This window comes from Phacochoerus africanus, chromosome 5 (genome assembly GCF_016906955.1).
Source record: "Phacochoerus africanus isolate WHEZ1 chromosome 5, ROS_Pafr_v1, whole genome shotgun sequence".
NCBI lineage: Eukaryota > Metazoa > Chordata > Mammalia > Artiodactyla > Suidae > Phacochoerus > Phacochoerus africanus.
In genome coordinates, this window is record NC_062548.1 from 117,060,905 (window position 1) to 117,079,208 (window position 18,304).

At 59.5% G+C, this 18,304-nt stretch overlaps 2 protein-coding genes across 4 annotated transcripts in view; both read left to right on the plus strand.

Moving 5' to 3' along the window:
• The window catches only part of LOC125128266 (otoferlin), a 41,045-nt gene that overhangs the window by 15,843 nt on the left and 6,898 nt on the right, over positions 1–18,304 (plus strand). The window contains exons 8-32 of one of the 3 annotated variants that reach the window (XM_047782464.1): positions 626–812; positions 1,221–1,407; positions 3,293–3,516; positions 3,945–4,053; positions 4,576–4,756; positions 4,889–5,009; positions 5,569–5,669; positions 5,801–5,891; positions 6,048–6,164; positions 6,434–6,586; positions 6,917–7,106; positions 7,186–7,310; positions 8,525–8,659; positions 9,344–9,505; positions 9,711–9,830; positions 10,337–10,498; positions 10,619–10,781; positions 11,261–11,391; positions 13,032–13,061; positions 13,460–13,591; positions 16,066–16,132; positions 16,974–17,110; positions 17,206–17,340; positions 17,703–17,840; positions 18,146–18,273. In XM_047782464.1, coding sequence (XP_047638420.1) covers positions 626–812; positions 1,221–1,407; positions 3,293–3,516; positions 3,945–4,053; positions 4,576–4,756; positions 4,889–5,009; positions 5,569–5,669; positions 5,801–5,891; positions 6,048–6,164; positions 6,434–6,586; positions 6,917–7,106; positions 7,186–7,310; positions 8,525–8,659; positions 9,344–9,505; positions 9,711–9,830; positions 10,337–10,498; positions 10,619–10,781; positions 11,261–11,391; positions 13,032–13,061; positions 13,460–13,591; positions 16,066–16,132; positions 16,974–17,110; positions 17,206–17,340; positions 17,703–17,840; positions 18,146–18,273 — 3,426 coding nt within the window. Of the gene's footprint in view, positions 1–625; positions 813–1,220; positions 1,408–3,292; positions 3,517–3,944; positions 4,054–4,575; positions 4,757–4,888; positions 5,010–5,329; positions 5,670–5,800; positions 5,892–6,047; positions 6,165–6,433; positions 6,587–6,916; positions 7,107–7,185; positions 7,311–8,524; positions 8,660–9,343; positions 9,506–9,710; positions 9,831–10,336; positions 10,499–10,618; positions 10,782–11,260; positions 11,392–13,031; positions 13,062–13,459; positions 13,592–16,065; positions 16,133–16,973; positions 17,111–17,205; positions 17,341–17,702; positions 17,841–18,145; positions 18,274–18,304 lie in introns of those variants that run through there. The other 2 variants (XM_047782465.1, XM_047782466.1) reach the window with 2 other exon arrangements.
• On the plus strand, positions 7,344–8,351 carry LOC125128267 (ubiquitin-40S ribosomal protein S27a-like). The gene is given in 3 exon segments (XM_047782467.1): positions 7,344–7,780; positions 8,064–8,104; positions 8,106–8,351. Coding segments are annotated over 3 exon segments (681 nt in total). The 5' UTR covers positions 7,344–7,375; the 3' UTR covers positions 8,341–8,351.

The following is an 18,304-nucleotide window of genomic DNA, read 5'->3' on the forward strand; positions in this document are numbered from 1 at the left end:
AGCCCCAGAGCTGCTGAGTCTTGAGTCTAAACCCAGAAGAGCAGAGAGATTTTGTCTTCTGTACCCAGTGCAGGCTGATGCAGAATAGTCTGGGACTTTGAATTCAGTGCGGAAAAAGTGCAGGATCTAGTGAATCACGCCTTCCAGGGGCCAGGGAGGGGGAGTGGTGGCCACTTGGGAGGTTTTCGTGGAGGAGACAAAAGATGTGACCCAAAGCTGAGAAAAGCGGATGATGTCACTAAGATGGGTCTCCCACCCCACAGTTGACAAAGTACTCGTATGTTTTAACCTATCTGAGCCTTATCATACTCCTGAGAGGTGGGTGGGGTTTGGTTTGTTTACTGGTTTGTTTTCTGCACCCACAGCATACAGAAGTTCCTGGCTGAGGGAGGTGGGTGTTATTGTTCCCATCTTGAAGGTGAGGAAATGAAGGCTTAGAGAGATGAGATTTGCCCAGGATCCCATGCGAGAGCAGGTGCCATAAGCTCAGGTGTCTTTAGTCCTAGTGCGGCCCTTCTCAGCCGTGCTTGACACTTTTCGTCCCGGGCGCCAGGGGTAAGGAGATGCCGGGCAGGATGGGGGGCCCAGGCCTGGCCCCCACAGCCCTGGCTGTACGTGCCGGCAGGAACTTGCTGCTCCCCGAGGGGGTGCCGCCGGAACGCCAGTGGGCCCGGTTCTATGTGAAAATCTACCGAGCAGAGGGGCTGCCCCGCATGAACACCAGCCTGATGGCCAACGTGAAGAAGGCGTTCATCGGTGAGAACAAGGACCTGGTCGACCCCTATGTGCAAGTCTTCTTTGCCGGCCAGAAGGTATGGGGGTGCAGGGTGCAGGGGGCTGGGGCGGAGGATGACCGGCACAAGGGTGTAGGGAGATGGGCGTGGGGCCAAAATCAGAAGCCAGGAGCTTTGATCACCTTGGTGCATTCATCTCTGGAAGGGAGGGCGCGCCAGCTCAGAGGGGCTGGAGGGGAGGCCGGGCCGGGCCTTAGGGAGTCCTCTCTGCCTCCAGATCACAGACACCAAGAGCTGAGGGGGTCACTGAGCTTGAGAGGCTGGGGCGGTGCAGAGTGAGGCGATGAGCACACGCACGTAGACACACCACCCACTGCATGCCACGCGCACACGCGCAGGCACATGACACATACAAACACACACACAGGCACACGCGTGCACATGCCTGCACGCACACAAACCCTAACCCTGGCCCCCTCCCACCAGGGCAAGACGTCGGTGCAGAAAAGCAGCTATGAGCCACTGTGGAATGAGCAGGTGGTCTTTACAGACCTGTTCCCCCCGCTCTGCAAGCGCTTGAAGGTACAGATCCGGGACTCAGACAAGGTCAACGACGTGGCCATCGGCACCCACTTCATTGACCTGCGCAAGATTTCCAACGATGGAGACAAAGGTCAGTGGTGGGGGCTGGACTGGGAGGTGGGGCTGAAGGCTGGAGTCAATGAGACCCCCACACACACCGCCACCCCCTGCACTCGGCCTGAAGGGCACCGAGCATGCGCAGGGGCTGCCGCAGCCCTGGCCTCAAGAGAGGTGGGGGAGTTCTGACTGTGGCTCAGCAGTAACTCACCCGACTTGTATCCATGAGGATGCGGGGTCGAGCCCTGGCCCTGCTCAGTGGGTTAGGGATGCGGTGTTGCCGTGAGCTGTGGTGCAGGTCGCAGATGTGGCTTGGATCCCACATTACTGAGGCTGTGGTGTAGGCCGGCAGCTGCAGCTCCAATTCACCCCCTAGCCTGGGAACCTCCATATGCCACCAGTGTGGCCCTATGAAAGAACAAAAAGAAAGGAAAAGAGGTGGAGACTCATGGCTCAGGTCCACACGGAGCTGCCTGGGCCTGCCTGAGCCAGGCCACCGGGATTTGAACCCCAGTTCTGACAGTTAGAAGCTGCGTGACCTTGGTGCCCGTTTTCCCACCTGTGAAATGAAAACAATAGAGATTGTGTATGTGCGTATGTTTACATACATGTTACATGTATTATGTGTACTGCTGCCACAGCACCTCTCTGCAGACTTGTGGGGACTGGTGGGGACGGAGCCCTCCTGGCACCTGGGCACTGAGCTGGGTACCAGGGATCCAGAGCAAGGAGGGAATCCATCCCGTGCTTGGGGTGCTCACTGAGGGGGACGGAGACAGATGTGCTGCCAGACGCTCAAAGCCTGAGGCAGAAAGTGCAAAAGGCCACAGCTTGTATGGTTCCATTTGTATGAAATGTCCGGAATAGGCAAGTCCCTAAAGATAGAAAGTAGAGAGATGGGAGATTCCGTCGTGGCTCAGTGGTTAACAGATCCGACTAGTATCCATGAGGACTCAGGTTCAATCCCTGGCTTTGCTCAGTGGGTTAAGGATCTGGCATTGCCGTGAGCTGGGGTGTAGGCCGGCAGCTACAGCTCTGATTCAGCCCCTGGCCTGGGAACTTCCATATGCCGTGGGTGTGGCCCTAAAAAGACAAGAAAAGAAAAGAAAGTAGAGAAATGGTTGCAGGGGGTTGGGGGGCGGGCAGGGCAGCTGAGACAAACTGCTCAAAAGGTACAGGGTTTCTTTTGAGGGGAATGAAAATGTCCTGGGTGGTTGAACAACATTGTGAAGACGCTAAAAGCCACTGAAATGCATACTTGAAAGTGGTGAATTTTATGTTACATGATGTATATCTCAATATTTTTAAATTATGTACTGTTTTTTATAAACGAGGCAGACCAAAACCCAGACCAAACACATAAGGCAGAACTGGATCCGTGCCACACACGAGACATTACAAATCCCAATGGGAGGAAAACAGTTGGGACTAGGAATTAGGAGGGCTTCGTGGAGGAAGCGCTGTAATAGACCAAGGTGAAGTGGGAGGCGCTTCAGGGAGGAGGAGAGGGGCCTGCAGAAGCAGAGTGTGACCCTGGGGGCCCGAAGGTCTGCACAGGTGACAAAGGGCCCGAGGCCAGGCTGAGGAGCTGGGGAGGTGCTGGTGTATGTCCTTCCAGTAGCTTGTAAGGCAGCCCCTGTAACAGGCACTGGGAGGCCAGGAGCATGACTTTGCTGCCCAGAAATGGATGTGGGGTGTCGGGGGAGCAGCACAGGCAGCTCAGGCCCTGCTGAGAACAAGCAGACACACGAAGGCCACTCCGCAGCCCCCGCCACGGGCCCTCTCCTGCCTCAGACCTTGGGCCGAGCAAGGCATGTGGTCCTCGGCTCAGGAACCAGGAGGTGCAGGCCAGGAGCCCCCCCACAGCGGTTCCTCCATCCCGAGTGAGCCCCTCCACCCTCTGCCCCCCCGGCCCGCAGGCTTCCTGCCCACGCTGGGCCCCGCCTGGGTGAACATGTACGGCTCCACACGCAACTACACGCTGCTGGACGAGCACCAGGACCTGAACGAGGGCCTGGGCGAAGGCGTGTCCTTCCGCGCCCGCCTCATGCTGGGCCTGGCCGTGGAGATCCTGGACACCTCCAACCCCGAGCTCACCAGCTCCACGGAGGTGCAGCTGGAGCAGACCACGCCTGTGTCCGAGGTGAGGCCCCCCCCGCTCAGCGCCCTTCCCGCCACGGCCACCTGCCTGCCACGGGGGGCCGGACCCCAGGATGAAGCCTCCCTCCCCAGGAAGCAGGGCCCCACTCTGTCCCCCAGCAGGACCTCTATCCCTTGCCACTGCCTGTGCCCGGGCTCTGCCCGGGGATCCCATGGTGGAGCCTCGTGTCTGCCCTGTCCCTGGCTGTGGCTGTCTTCAAGTTGGACAGAGCAGCCCTTCCTCCAGGGACATGCGGGCCGGAGGGAGAAAAGAATTGGGCCTTCGGGGCCTGGCCTCCTAGCTCCACAGCTGGGTGGGATGTTGCCGACCCTCAGCCCCCAGGGCCCGTCTGTGAAGGGGAAGCGGAGGCCTGGCCTCAGGCCCAGCATCCCCATTAAGCTTGGGGGTGGGGTGAACCGCCTCCTCCACAGAGCTGCACGGGGAAAACGGAAGAATTCTTTCTGTTCGGAGCCTTCCTGGAAGCCTCAATGATTGACCGGAAAAACGGAGACAAGCCCATCACCTTTGAGGTCACCATAGGTGAGAGCTGGGCATGCAGAGGGCCGTCAGGCCTGGGGGCTGCAGGGAGGTAACCGCCAGGCTGGGCCCCTGGTCCTGGGGGAGGGGCGCTTGGACCACTTCCCGCACCTGCTGTCTGGCGCCCCCACCCCACCGAGGCCTGGGCTGTACTTGGGACATGGGAGTGGGGGTGGGGAAGAAGCCCTCCCTGCAGAAGGGAGCGAGGCCCTCAGGCGGCTGGAGAGGAGACAGTGGCAGTCAGGCCACATCCTGGGCCTGACCTTGAACGCAGTGGCCATCGGGGCTCCTCTCAAGATCTCTGCAAGAGAGGGGACGTGGGCCCTTCCTCTGGCTAGTGTTCTGTCGTGTCTGTCCCCAGTACCTGCTCCATCCCCTGACTTCCTCTCCTCCTTCCCACGAACCCCTGGATTAGGGGCAGGGGCGGGGCAGCTGGTGGGAAAAGGACTCTGGGCCCTTCCGTGTACACACACACACACACACACACACACACACACACACACACGAGCCCCCTTTTGCCTCCAGGCAACTATGGCAACGAAGTCGACGGCCTATCACGACCCCAGCGGCCTAAGCCCCGGAAGGAACCCGGGGACGAGGAGGAAGTCGATCTGATCCAGAACTCGAGTGACGACGAGCCGGACGAGGGCGGGGACCTGGCCTCAGTCTCCTCCACCCCGCCCATGCGGCCCCAGATCACCGACAGGTGGGCCAGGCGGGACAGAGAGTCCTGGGAGGCCCTGCCTGCTGCCTTCCATCCCCTCGTGGTCTGCCCACCACCCGCCTCCCTGGGTGCCCAGTCCTCAACCCCTCACCCGCTCCCCCCCAACGCCCACAGGAACTACTTCCATCTGCCCTACCTGGAGCGCAAGCCCTGCATCTACATCAAGAGCTGGTGGCCGGACCAGCGCCGCCGTCTCTACAACGCCAACATCATGGACCACATCGCAGACAAGCTGGTCAGGGCCCGGCCAGGGGCGGGAGGGAAAAGGTGGAGGGGGCTGTGCTTCCGAGGGCCTCATCCAGCTCGGACACCTCCCCTGCAGCACACAAGGCCTCTCTGTCCAGCAGCCTGCCGTCGGGGTGGGGGAGGGACAGTCAGAATGTCCCAGGAGCACTGGAGGGCCCGAGGGCTCCCTGGAGTGGGTGGAGTCTGGGAATCCTGGCCCATCCAGTCCTGCCTGTCCCTGGAGGCGGCTGGCCAACCCCGCTGTCTCTGGCCTGCACGCCCCCACCCCCTGCATCTAGCCCTGAGTTCTGTCCAGCCCCTGTGAGTCCACCAGGACCCCAGACTCAGGGCCCAGAGGTGGCTTCTTCCTTTAGGAACCGAAGACTCATGAACATGAAGGCTTCCAGGTTCTCCAAACAGAACTTGGAAAATCGGTAGTTTTCTTATGACGGCAGGACACTCGGAGATGGCATTCACGGGAGGTCACAGGGCACCAGCCCCTCAACCCCCTGATGAAGGGGGGCAGATATTTAGGGAGTCTGAAGGGGGCTCACACTCCTGGTTCACAGGAAGAAGGCCTGAATGATGTGCAGGAGATGATCAAAACGGAGAAGTCCTACCCGGAGCGACGACTGCGGGGCGTCCTGGAGGAGCTGAGCTGTGGCTGCTAGTGAGCTGCAGGGCTGCCCATGGGGCGGAAGCAGGGGTGGGGCTAGAGGGTGGCGGAGAAGGAGGCATCTATCTGCAGGCCTCCTGCTGGTGGGTGGGCTCTGCTCAGCCCTGCTCACACCACCCCCCCAGCCGCTTCCTCTCCCTCGCGGACAAGGACCAGGGCCACTCGTCCCGCACCAGGCTAGACCGGGAGCGCCTCAAGTCCTGCATGCGGGAGCTGGTGAGGACGCAGCTGGACCACCCGGGGGCGGAGGGAGGGTCTGGAGGCCAAAAGTGAAACCAAGTTGGGGCTGTCGGGGGACACCCGTCTCTGAAGTCATAGCCCCTCCCTCATGGGTCATGACCTGAACCCCACTTTCACCCCTGACCCTGGCAGGAGAGCATGGGGCAGCAGGCAAAGACCCTGCGGGCACAGGTGAAGCGGCACACGCTGCGGGACAAGCTGAGGCTGTGCCAGAACTTCCTACAGAAGCTGCGCTTCCTGGCAGACGAGGTGTGCCCCCTGCTGGCATGTCCAGAGTGGGCGCCAGCCCCCAGCCAGAGTGACCCAAGGCAGCTGCACCGGAGGGGCTGGTCCAGACTCCCCCGGGAGCCCCCTCCCCCCCTGACAGCCACTGGGACAGGGGTGACCCAGCCTTTCACCCTTCGCGTGTTCTTCCCACTGGATCGGTGGGAGGAGAAGGAAGACTCAGCGCTGGGGGTCCCGGGTCCAGGTCTGGCCGAGAGGCGGGCCCCCTCCCTCACTGCCCCGCCCCGCCGCAGCCCCAGCACAGCATCCCCGATGTCTTCATCTGGATGATGAGCAACAACAAGCGCATCGCCTACGCCCGGGTGCCCTCCAAGGACCTGCTCTTCTCCGTCGTGGAGGAGGAGCTGGGCAAGGACTGCGCCAAGGTCAAGACGCTCTTCCTCAAGGTGCAGGAAATGGAGCGAGATTAGAGGGTGGAGGGGCTGGAGTCCGGGCTTCTTTCAAGGGGCCAGGGTTCCCCATGGCGGGAGCAGCACCTGCACCCCTGGGTCTATCAGGCCGAGCTGACCAAGCGCGCAGAGAAGAGTTGGAGAGAATTGGGGGAGGGGTCCCCAGACTGCCCATCCCCTCTGCACTGTGTTCCCCACCCCACACCCCAGTGGGATGGCTGCAGAGGGCGTGGGGGGACCCTCTGACCACGGCCTCCACCAGCCCCCTGCCCCTTCCTCACCCCATGGGCTCCTGCAGCTGACCCCGCACCTCCACCCCCACCCCAGCTGCCCGGGAAACGGGGCTTTGGCTCAGCGGGCTGGACGGTGCAGGCCAAGCTGGAGCTCTACCTGTGGCTGGGCCTCAGCAAGCAGCGCAAGGACTTCTTGTGCGGTCTTCCCTGCGGCTTCGAGGAGGTCAAGGTGGCCCAGGGCCTCAGCCTGCCCTCCTTCCCCCCCATCAGCCTGGTCTACACCAGTGAGTGAGGACTCTCGGGCCAGGGGCGGGTGCTGGTGGGACTGCCCATTCCCAGAACCTCAGCCTGCTCTTTCCGCAGAGAAGCAGGCCTTCCAGCTCCGCGCCCACATGTACCAGGCTCGCAGCCTCTTTGCCGCCGACAGCAGCGGCCTCTCAGACCCCTTTGCCCGTGTTTTCTTCATCAACCAGAGTCAGTGCACAGAGGTGAGAGCCAGGGGGCGGCGGGAGTGGCTCTGGCTTTGAGAGCACTGTGGGGGGCTGTGAGCTCCATGGACCTGGAGAAACAGATCAGCCAGGACCCCGGACCCTTAGAGGGGAACCTTGCAATAACTGCAGGGCTGGGCCACACTGGCGGAAGCTTTCATTGTGGTTACGCTCAGCACAGAAGACAGGGACGACACTGTGGCAGGGGAGCAGGGGCAGACCTCACATTAACCTCATTTGAAGACTCCCACAAGCTTTCGGATCTGCCGTCTGCGGGGGAAGCACCGCCAGGATGCCGCTATTTTGAAGACCTTACGGCCAAGACCACCAGTCTCAAGGTCGAACCCTTGGATGCAATAGAAAAGGAAACGACCAAGACCCAGGAGAAGGCAGGAATTCCTCCTGAGCGGCAAAGACCGATCTTTGCCGGCAAGCACCCGGAAGATGGACATACTGTGTCTGAATACAACATTCAGAAGGAGGAGTCCCCGTCATGGCGCAGTGGCTAATGAATCCGACTAGGAACCATGAGGTTGCGGATTTGATCCCTGGCCTTGCTCAGTGGGTTAAGGATCTGGCGTTGCCGTAAGTTGTGGTGTAGGTTGCAAATGCGGCTCGGATCCTGCGTTGCTGTGTGGCTCTGGCAGAGGCCGGCGGCTACAGCTCCGATTCGACCCCTAGCCTGGGAACCTCCATATGCTGCAGGAGCGGCCCAAGAAAAGGCCAAAAAGACCAAAAAAAAAAAAAAAAAACCTTCAGAAGGAGTCCACTCTTCATCTTGTAGTGAGATGTCGAGAGAAGGAAGAAGTCTTGCAGCATTCCCAAAAAGAGCAAGCAGAGGAGAAAGAAGGTTAAGCTGGCTGTCCTGAAATATGACACGGGGGATGAGAACAGCAAAATTAGTCCTCTTCCTTGGCAGCGCCCTTCAGGTGAATGTGGTGCTGGAGTTTTTCCAGCCAGCCGCTTTGACAGACATTATCGTGGCACATATTATCTGACCTATTGTTTCAACAAATCCGAAGACAAGTAATTGTTTATTGGTTAATAAAAGACATGAACTAATGAACTAACCAAAAAAAAAAAAAAAAAGATTCCCACAAGAGTCTCACACACACACACACACACACACACACACACACCAGTCCCCCAGGAGCCACAAGGACGAGCGGTGACTAGCACCACTCGTTACCTGTCTCCCCCGCCCCACGCTGCAGGTGCTGAATGAGACCCTGTGCCCCACCTGGGACCAGATGCTGGTGTTCGACAACCTGGAGCTTTATGGCGAAGCCCACGAGTTGCGGGACGATCCCCCCATCATTGTCATCGAGATCTACGACCAGGACACCATGGTATAGGCTCTGGCACCAGGGACTAACCCCCGCTCCCCTCACTGCACCTGCGCTGGTGGCCACCTCCCTGGGCCACCCCACAGCCCCTTGGCCAAGGTGCTTGCTGGGAAGCTGGGATTCCGGGCTGCTGACCAGGCCGTCCAGGAGGCCCCGGTGTCTCCTGTCATGTCACACAACCCGACCCCTTCCCAGTACTGTGGGCCTCTGGGGCTTCAGAGAGGAGAGAGGCTGGGGCGTCCCCACCACCCGACACAGACAGACCAAACCAGGCCCAGATGTGCCAGAAAGGCCTGTTGTCCCCAACCTAGTGGGTCCCCCCCACCCCCACCACACCTACCACAGTCAGCAACAGCCTCATAACTCTCCCTGGGAGCTCGGGTATCGGGGGTGGAGGATTGGAGTGACCCCTCCAGAGCTGGGGGGCCACTTACTATAAGCCACCATAGCTACTGCAGCACCCCAGGTGAGTACTAGAGGTAGGAACCGCTATTTCTAGTCCTGCGTGTGCCATTCACTGCCAGCATGGCCTGGAGCCAGCCCAAGGCTGGGTTTCCCCATCTATAAAAAGGGGTGCTCACACCTGCCGCTGCGTGGGCTGTGGTGGACGGAGTGAGATCCCTGGTGTGAATGTGCTTCGTAAATTCAAACACTGAGAGGCCACCTCGCTGTTGTTGGTCACATCAGGGCAAAGCCGACTTCATGGGCCGGACCTTCGCCAAGCCCCTGGTGAAGATGGCAGATGAGGCGTACTGCCCGCCCCGATTCCCGCCCCAGCTCGAGTACTACCAGATCTACCGCGGCAACGCCACGGCTGGGGACCTGCTGGCTGCTTTTGAGCTGCTGCAGGTGGGGCCGCAGGGAGGAGGGGGCCGGGCCAGGGACCTCTCTCCTCCCCATCCTGCTGTGAGGCCTGTCGGGACTGAGGTTGGGGCATGGTTCTTGGGGACCTGGGCTGTTCGCCTTGCTGATCACATTGCTGGTAACTCTGGGGAGAGAGAGCGCCCTCTCCCCGGGCTCCCCAGGAGGTGACACTGTGTCTCCCACCCCCCAGATTGGGCCGGCAGGGAAGGCCGACCTGCCGCCCATCAATGGCCCGGTGGACATGGACCGAGGTCCCATCATGCCTGTGCCCGTGGGCATCCGGCCTGTGCTCAGCAAGTACCGGATCGAGGTGTGTGAAGACGCTGCTCGGCCCCTCCCGTCGGTGCCCTGAACACGCCCTGCTCTGCTCTGCTTCCTGGCCCGCCTCACTCTCTCTCCATCAGGGGTCATACGCACACATTACGCTGTTAGCATCAAACTCCAGGGTCTTCAGCAACCTCAGGCCACACCTTGTTTTTGAGATAAGGATGCAGAAGGCCCCAGAAGAAGTGACTGGCCCAAAGTCACACCCGGGAGCCAGCAGCAGACCCAGGCTCCCACCTGCCCATTGCCTGCCTCTTCTGCACTGGGTCACCCTGCCACGGTTCAGGACCTTTCCTGGCCCTCTCGTCCACCCCACACCCACCCTCAACCAGCAGCCCCTTCAGGACACCCGCCCCTCATTGGGTCTCCGGGCCCTCCTGGTGCATGGCCCACCCCCCCAACACACACATCCCCCCAGCCCCACCCCCATCCACAGCTAGCGCCCTTGACTGAGGGACTGTCCTCATCCCCCACCTGCCCTGCCCCACACAGGTGCTGTTCTGGGGCCTGCGGGACCTGAAGCGGGTGAACCTGGCCCAGGTGGACCGGCCGCGAGTGGACATCGAGTGTGCAGGGAAGGGGGTGCAGTCGTCCCTGATCCATAATTATAAGAAGAACCCCAACTTCAACACCCTCGTCAAGTGGTTTGAAGTGGTGGGTGCGGGCCTGGGCATGGATGGGCAGAGCTGAGTGCGGCGGGTGCAGCCGGTGCAGCCGGCGTGGCCGGTGCCTCCGCCCCTTCCCTGGGCTCAGACTCCCTGGCCCTGCGCCCAGGACCTCCCCGAGAACGAGCTCCTGCACCCGCCCTTGAACATCCGCGTGGTGGACTGCCGGGCCTTCGGCCGCTACACCCTGGTCGGCTCCCACGCCGTCAGCTCCCTGCGGCGCTTCATCTACCGGCCCCCCGACCGCTCGGCCCCCAACTGGAACACCTCGGGTACAGCCGCACCCCAAGGCCCCCAGAGGGGCTCGGGTCCAGGCCAAGTGGCTTCCTCCTCGAGGGTGTCCCCATGTGGGAGTGGGGGAGGCCAGGAGGGAGGTCCCACTGGGGGGCCAAGGAAGGCGACCCCGGGGCTGCCCAAAGGCCAGAGCCGGAAAGGACCAGCTGTCCTTAGAGGACCGGAGGGCAGATCTAAGGAAGCAAAACCGGCCTCCTTGGCCAGTTCTTGGAGAGCCCCAGGCCCTCTGTCCCAGCCTCCACTGTGTCATTCGGCGCATCTCCCCTCCTCGCCGGCTCGCCTCCTCCGTCGCCTCGTGCCCATCCTTTCTTCTCAGCTGTCCCATGCCTCCCTCTCCCATCAGAAGGCTCCAGAGTCAGCGCCAGGCCTCTGGTCCTCCTGGCCACCCCTGACTCTCCCTGTTTCTCCTGCTCCCCCGCCCCCGTCTGTCTTTCTGTCTGTCTGTCTCTCTATCCAGGCAGGCTCCCCCAGGGCTGCCGCGTGCTGTACAAGGTGGGCCGCCCCTCTCGCCCCGCAGGGGAGGTCGTGGTGAACATGGAGCCAGAGGTGCCCGTCAAGAAGCTGGAGACCATGGTGCAGCTGGACGCGGTAAGGCGCCTGGGGTCCGTCCTGCACTGGCCGTGGTCGTGTAACTGCAGGCGACACCTTCCCAGAGCGGGGCCGCTCCACCCCGAGACAACACACTAAGTCATTCCTCCGGCGTGTGATGGGCCAGGGCTGACCCTGACGGCCTGTGCACACAGCCCCAGCCTAGACGAGACTCAGTCCTGCGTGCGTGTGTGTGTGTGTGTGTGTGCAGGTGTACACACGTATACGAACACGTGGTGCACAGGCATGAGACCCAGAGAGAGCAGTAACTGCGGGAAGTGTTAGCCTGAGGTTATTTTTATTCCAGCAAACAGCACCAAAGGCAGTGGATTCCTTGTGCAAAAGCCAGTGTTCTTTCCAGAAGGCCCCCGGTTTTCCTTCCCAGCCATTCCCACACAACCCTCCCCCAGCCCGGGGTGGGGCAGGAGTGCTAGGTGGCAACTCCTTCTTCCTCCTGGCTTTGGGACTGGGGCTGCTTGTCTCCCAGAGCGAGATGGTCACCTGGGGGTTCGGATGCAGAGAGAGTGTCTGCAGGGGAGGGCAGGATGGAGGCCACCTGGAACGGGCCCTCCCAGAGTCCAGACAGGACAGAGGCGCGGGAAGCGGGCTTTCTCCCCAGCACTGTCTCCAAATCCCAGTCCTGGCCTCGTGCTTCACGCAGCCTGGGGCGTCTCCTAGCTTCTGAGATCTGAGCTGGGGCCAAAAGGATCTTTCTTTCCCCCCTTGATCCTGGTCCCCAAAGAGTCCCAGCCAACCAGCTGAGTTGGCGCGGGCCATGGCTCTCAGAAAGGGGAGCAGCCTAGGCCCGGTGCCTGGCCCGCAGTCCTGGGATGGCACTGCCAGGGGCTCCAGGGCTGCACCTGGAGATGCCACATCCCTTCGGCTCCCAGGCTCCCCAGCTCCTCCCTGAGGAGCCTCGTCCTCCTGGGCAGAGAGCAGGCCCCCTCGTTTCAGGCCATCAGTGAACAAACAGAATGGCACAGACCTGCGCTTTCCTGTCACCCCCAGGCCCTGGGCTCTGGTGGGGCCATTTTCACCAGGCTCCTCTTCAGCTGTCTAATTGTGTGTCCACCTGATGGTGAAGGTGCTTGCCCTTCATCTAGCCAACATCACCGCACGTCGTCTCCCACGCGCCCTGTCAGCTTCCCCCCCGCCCCCGCAACCCCGACACCGCCTGCCCATTGCAACCATCTGGGGAGTTTGCAACTAACCTGGCACCCAGGACCCCCTTGTGGACTCAGTGGATCCCCGCAAATGACCATGTTTAAAAGCCTCCATTAGGGAGTTCCCTGGTGGCTCAGTGGGTTAAGGACCTGGCATTGTCACTGCTCTGGCCCAGAAACTTCGGCATGCCGAGGGCGTGGCCCAAAAATTAAAAATTAAAAAAAATTAAAATTAAATAAAAGCCCTCAGTAATTCCAATATGCAGCCAGGTCTGCAAACCACCGCCCTGGAAGATCTGAGGAAACGTCTTCAAGGCAGACCTCCCTCAGACTTAGAACTGGCCTTGCGAGCACAAGCACTCCCACTCACACAGGCAGCGTCCTGCGTGAGCTCCCTCTCCTCCACTTTCCCGGGTTGCCTGTCACTTCCGGCCCCAGGGGCTAAGCCTGTCCTCGCCTCCTTGGTTCCCTCTGCAGACTTCCGACGCCGTCGTCAAGGTGGATGTGGTGAGTGTGGAGACCCTCAGGGGGCTCTGGGAAGAGAGGACCCTCCCCTACACAGGCTATCAGGCAGGGGAGCAGCACTGGGGACTGGGTCACCCGCAGCCCCTGACGGTCCCATCAGAACACCCCTCCAAAGGTCAGAGGGGAACCCCTGGGTGCTAATTCCACTTGGCTGGTGGCTCACGTGGGCAGGTCATGACCCTCTCTGGGCCGTGGCACCCACTTCCACAAAACAAACCTCTCCCCGTTGGCTCTGGTGGCTCCACAGAACCTTCTGGAGCCCAGGGGTTCCCAGAAGCAGATGGTCAGGAGGGATGGGGGTCTCTGAGATTGCCCAGGGCTCCAAGAATGGCCAGGGCGCAGGGACGTAAGCAGGACTCTGGACCTGGCCAACCCTCCAGGCTGACGAGGAGAAGGAGAGGAGGAAGAAGAAGAAAAAGGGCAGCTCCGAAGAGCCAGAGGAGGAGGAGCCGGATGAGAGCATGCTGGACTGGTGGTCCAAGTACTTCGCCTCCATCGATACCATGAAGGAGGTGAGGGCCTGGGCGTGGGGGAGGGGGGCCAACGAGGGACGAGCTGGGAGAGGAGACCCCAACTCCACATCAGACCCTCCTGTCCAGCTTCCTCCCACCCCCACCAGAGCTGACCCCCCGCCCCGCCTCCATCGTCATGACCTGGAACAGCCTGTCTCACAGTCTTTTTTTTTTAGGGCCATACCTGCAGCATATGGAGGTTCCCAGGCTGGGGGTCCAATCGGAGCCGTAGCCGCCAGCCTATGCCAGGCTCACAGCAATGTGGGATCCGAGCCGTGTCTGCAACCTACACCACAGCTCATGGCAACGCCAGATCCTTAACTCGCTGAGCGAGGCCAGGGATCAAACCTGCCTCTTCATGGATGCTAGTCGGGTTCATTAACAGCTGAGCCATGATGGGAACTCCGTGGCTCCCAGTCTTGAAGTTCCAACTCAGGACTCCCCTTTCCCGGGGGGTCCACTCTACCTTCCCTGGCTGGGTTTTCTCTGGTCCTCATTCATTTATCCCACAAATATCTCTTGAGTATATGTGGTCAGACACCAACCCGGGTGCTATGGAAGCCAAAAGATGCCAGACCTGCCGTGAGGGTTTACGAGACATGCAAAATGGACGTGCAAGCAGATACAGTGAAGCGTGATGACAGGTGCACTTCAGGGAAGGCGTCACTGAGGAAGTGACCCTTGAGGAAGAGGAGAAGCATGCTCAGAGGCCGAAAGGGGACAGTGACGTCTCTGTAGCACATGCATCTCTATCACGATGTTACATTTAGTCCTATTTCATTTTACATGCCTCGCTCACTGTGGCTGTGAAATGTTCTTCCCCTGTTGCTGTTCACGTGGGTTCTGTGGCTGAGCCAGACTGCAAGTTCCAGAAAGCTCATTTCTCCCCTTCCTCGTATGTCTCTTCTCCACACTGCTGTCCTGGCCCAGAGCACTCCCCGACTCCCCAGCTGGCCTAGAGGGACGTGTGTCTGTGTTTGTGTTTCCTCAACAGCCTGATCCAGCCACACTCTCTCCCAGGCCCTTTCTGTGGCCCCAAGTTGTGTGTGCCGTTTACCATCCATATTAGTCAGAGCACAGGCTAAGCTGCTCTGGCAAGTTAGATGGGTGTGAACACGAAGGCTGGCCTGGTACTTCAGCGGTGTCAGGGACCAACATCTTGCCATCTTTTTCCTCATATCTATACAGTTAGGACGTGGCTTGCTGTCATGTTCTAATACCAGGGCATGGGAACGTTTAAAGAGAAGAAGAGGGAGTTCCCGCTGTGGCACAGCAAAATGAATCCGACTAGTATCAATGAGGATGCAGGTCTGATCCCTGGTCTCGCTCAGTGGGTTAAGGATCCGGCATTGCCGTGAGCTGTGGTGTAGGTCACAGATGCAGCTCAGATCCTGCATTGCTGTGGCTGTGCTGCAGCTCTGATTTGACCCCTAGCCTGGGAACCTCCATATGCCGCTGGTGCAGCCCCCAAATAAAAAATAATAATAATAAAGAGAAGAAGAAGGCATGCTCCTTCCTTTTAGGGGCCCAAGCTAGAAGCTGCACCAATCATCTCCTCTCACGTCGATGAGAATCTAGTCCCACGGCCACATGTAGCTGAAAGGGGGCCTGGGAGATTTAATCTTTAGCTAAGTGGCTGTTGGCCTAGAAAAACTTTCAGAGTGTAGGAGAGTAGATCTCTAGGGGACACCTGGTAGTATCTTCTCCAACCAGCATCTCCTGGATTCCAGCTGGCCGGGCTGGAGAGCCAAGAGGCTGCCTGTTGTCTCCTGGAGTCTATTCCTCTAATTTGCTCAATCTCCCCCATGTGGCAGTGGTACCTTGGCTGAACCTGGTAATTTAGTATACAGTGTGCAGTGATTAAAGAAAATACGTTTTCTTATTGTTATACTTTTCTCCATTAAAAATAGTAACACCATTAAGCAGCAACGTTCCAGAGCGCCTGTTTTTCAAGATACGCAGGGTAAAGCATCATAAACCCCTAAGTACAGATAAGTCATATCGCACATGTCCTAAACTTTTTCTAACCCACTTAAGCAGAGCACACGATGGGTTTGCAACCCAGGGAGAAAGAATTTCTATTTCTCAGCATTTAAGACTTGTCTGAGGAGTTCCCACCTTGGCGCAGTGGAACGAATCCAACTAGGAACCATGAGGTTGAGGGTTCGATCCCTGGCCTTGCTCAGTGGGTTAAGGATCTGGTGTTGCCGTGAGCTGTGGTGTAGGTAGCAGACACGGCTCAGATCTGACGTTACTGTGGCTCTGTCGTAGGCTGGTGGCTACAGCTGCGATTCGACCCCTAGCCTGGGAACCTCCATATGCTGCAGGAAGCGGCCCTAGAAAAAGGAAAAAAGACCAAAAACAAAACAAAAAAAAAACAAAAAAACAAGACTAGCCTGAGACCACAGGGTGGAGTCAACAGGCCCCTCCCCAGGAAACCCACATTTTCCCCACCCCACCTCATCTTTCCCCAGCAACTTCGACAGCGAGAGGCCTCAGGAATTGACTTGGAGGAGAAGGAGGAGATGGACAACACTGAGGGTGAGGCCTGGAGCCCTGGATCTCTGCCACCCCCCAATGCCCCTCCCCGATGTGTAGCTCCCCTGCCTGTCACACCAGCTGCTTCTTTCTCCCCTTCGTGGGTCCCCACAGCTGCCACAGCTAACCACAGGTACCATCGGGTGCCCCTGGGCACTGGGGAGCAGGCCGAGGCCTTATCTAGAGTGGTTTTACTCGGACCCGTTCAGCAACCACAGTAATGGACAGACATTTACAGCTACAGATTATCAGGGCTGGAAGGGACTGCCGAGCTCATTGCATCCAGCACTGTCTAGACCTTTCCTGTGGAACATTATTAATGGGTATTTTGAAAGGAAAAGAGGGTTCTGGGGGCCCAGGGGGCTAAACAGATCCCTTGGTGCAGGACTTCTCAGTGCCTTTAGTATACAAATACTATTACAGGTCTCTCAAAGGAAGACACAGAATATTTCCCCAACCATATATGTTCTCATACATATACATGTTCTTTTAAGCATTCCAAGGATACCTACAGCTGGCATGCCACTGAATGCCACTGGGGAAATGCTGATATAGAGCAATCCTCTTAATGTTAAAGATTGGTAAACTGAGGACAGAGTTGGCACCAGACCCAAGCGCCTTCCCTGCCCCTCTGTCAAAGGGCACACACCAGGCTTTGCATGTTCCCAGCACACGGGTGCCCTGCTCCCGAGGAAGGCAGGCATGCCAGGCAGCACTGCCTGCATGTTACATAGAGGAGCACACGGACATCTGCAAAGCGAAGTTAGCAAAGTGGCGGGGCTGGGTCTCCAACCCAGGCCTTCCTGCTCAGATCATTTCTGCCGCCTTGTCTGTTCCCGGCTAGCCCTGAAGGGGCCCATGAAGGGCAAGGAGAAGGCAAGGGCTGCAAAGGAGGAGAAGAAGAAGAGAACCCAGATCCCGGGGCCCAGCCAGGCATCTGAGGTCCCTGAGAAGAAGAAGCCCAAGATTGATGAGCTCAAGGTGAGGCTCTGGGAGCCGACCCCATGGAGTCACACCTGGGGCAAAGCGGAGGCAGCGGACCGGCCTCGCCCCCCTGATGGTCCCACCTGGCTCAGGTGTACCCCAAGGAGCTGGAGGCAGAGTTTGACAACTTTGAGGATTGGCTGCACACTTTCAACCTGCTTCGGGGCAAGACGGGGGATGACGAGGACGGCTCAACCGAGGAGGAGCGCATCGTGGGCCGGTTCAAGGTCAGGCAGGGCCTGAAAGTCGCAGGCCCCGAGTCCTGACCACCACCCCCAACTCCTCCCCCCACCCCACCCCCCACCCCCAGCTAGTGGGACTGTCAGTTGTCCCGGTGGGTAAAGTATGAAAATACTCGCAGTGCTTGATAAAGAACACCCGCGCCGAACCCAGCCTCCACTCCACCCGCTGCAGAGCTGCCTCGCTGGCCACTCCCTCCAGAACCCCTGACTCCCCGTGACCCAGCAACTAAAGGGTTAAGGGCCACCGCAGCAGGAGGCAGCCCCTTGGTGCTCTTGGCTATTTTGAAAGCCATCCCTGCCTGTGCCTCCGGGAGTCTGCACCCTGACCCACGGCTTGCCTCGCCCAGGGCTCCCTCTGCGTGTACAAAGTCCCCCTCCCAGAGGACGTGTCCCGCGAAGCCGGCTACGACCCCACCTACGGCATGTTCCAGGGCATCCCCAGCAATGACCCCATCAACGTGCTGGTCCGGGTCTATGTGGTCCGGGTGAGAGTCCCCTGGCATCCCCTCCCCCCAGGCTCCCTGTCCTCCTGCCAAGGAGGGGCGGAAGCAGCTACAAAATGAGAGCCTCCAACTGGAAGGCACTGGGGAGGGCAGTGGGTCTCGTGGCGTCCTTTATAGAGGAGGGCGCAAAGAACCAGAGAGGGTCAGCCACGGGCCCAGGGTCACACAGGAAGTCTCTGGCCCAGAGCACCTGTCGCTCGCTGTCATGGGACCATGAGGGAGAGGCACAGGAGCACTGGAGGAGGAGGGTGCGGCGACTCTGCTCAGGAGCGCCCCTCCCGTCCCAGGCCACAGACCTGCACCCCGCCGACATCAATGGCAAAGCTGACCCCTACATCGCCATCCGGCTGGGCAAGACTGACATCCGGGACAAGGAGAACTACATCTCCAAGCAGCTCAACCCCGTCTTTGGGAAGTAAGGCGTCTTGGCACCCCGCCTCCGCCCC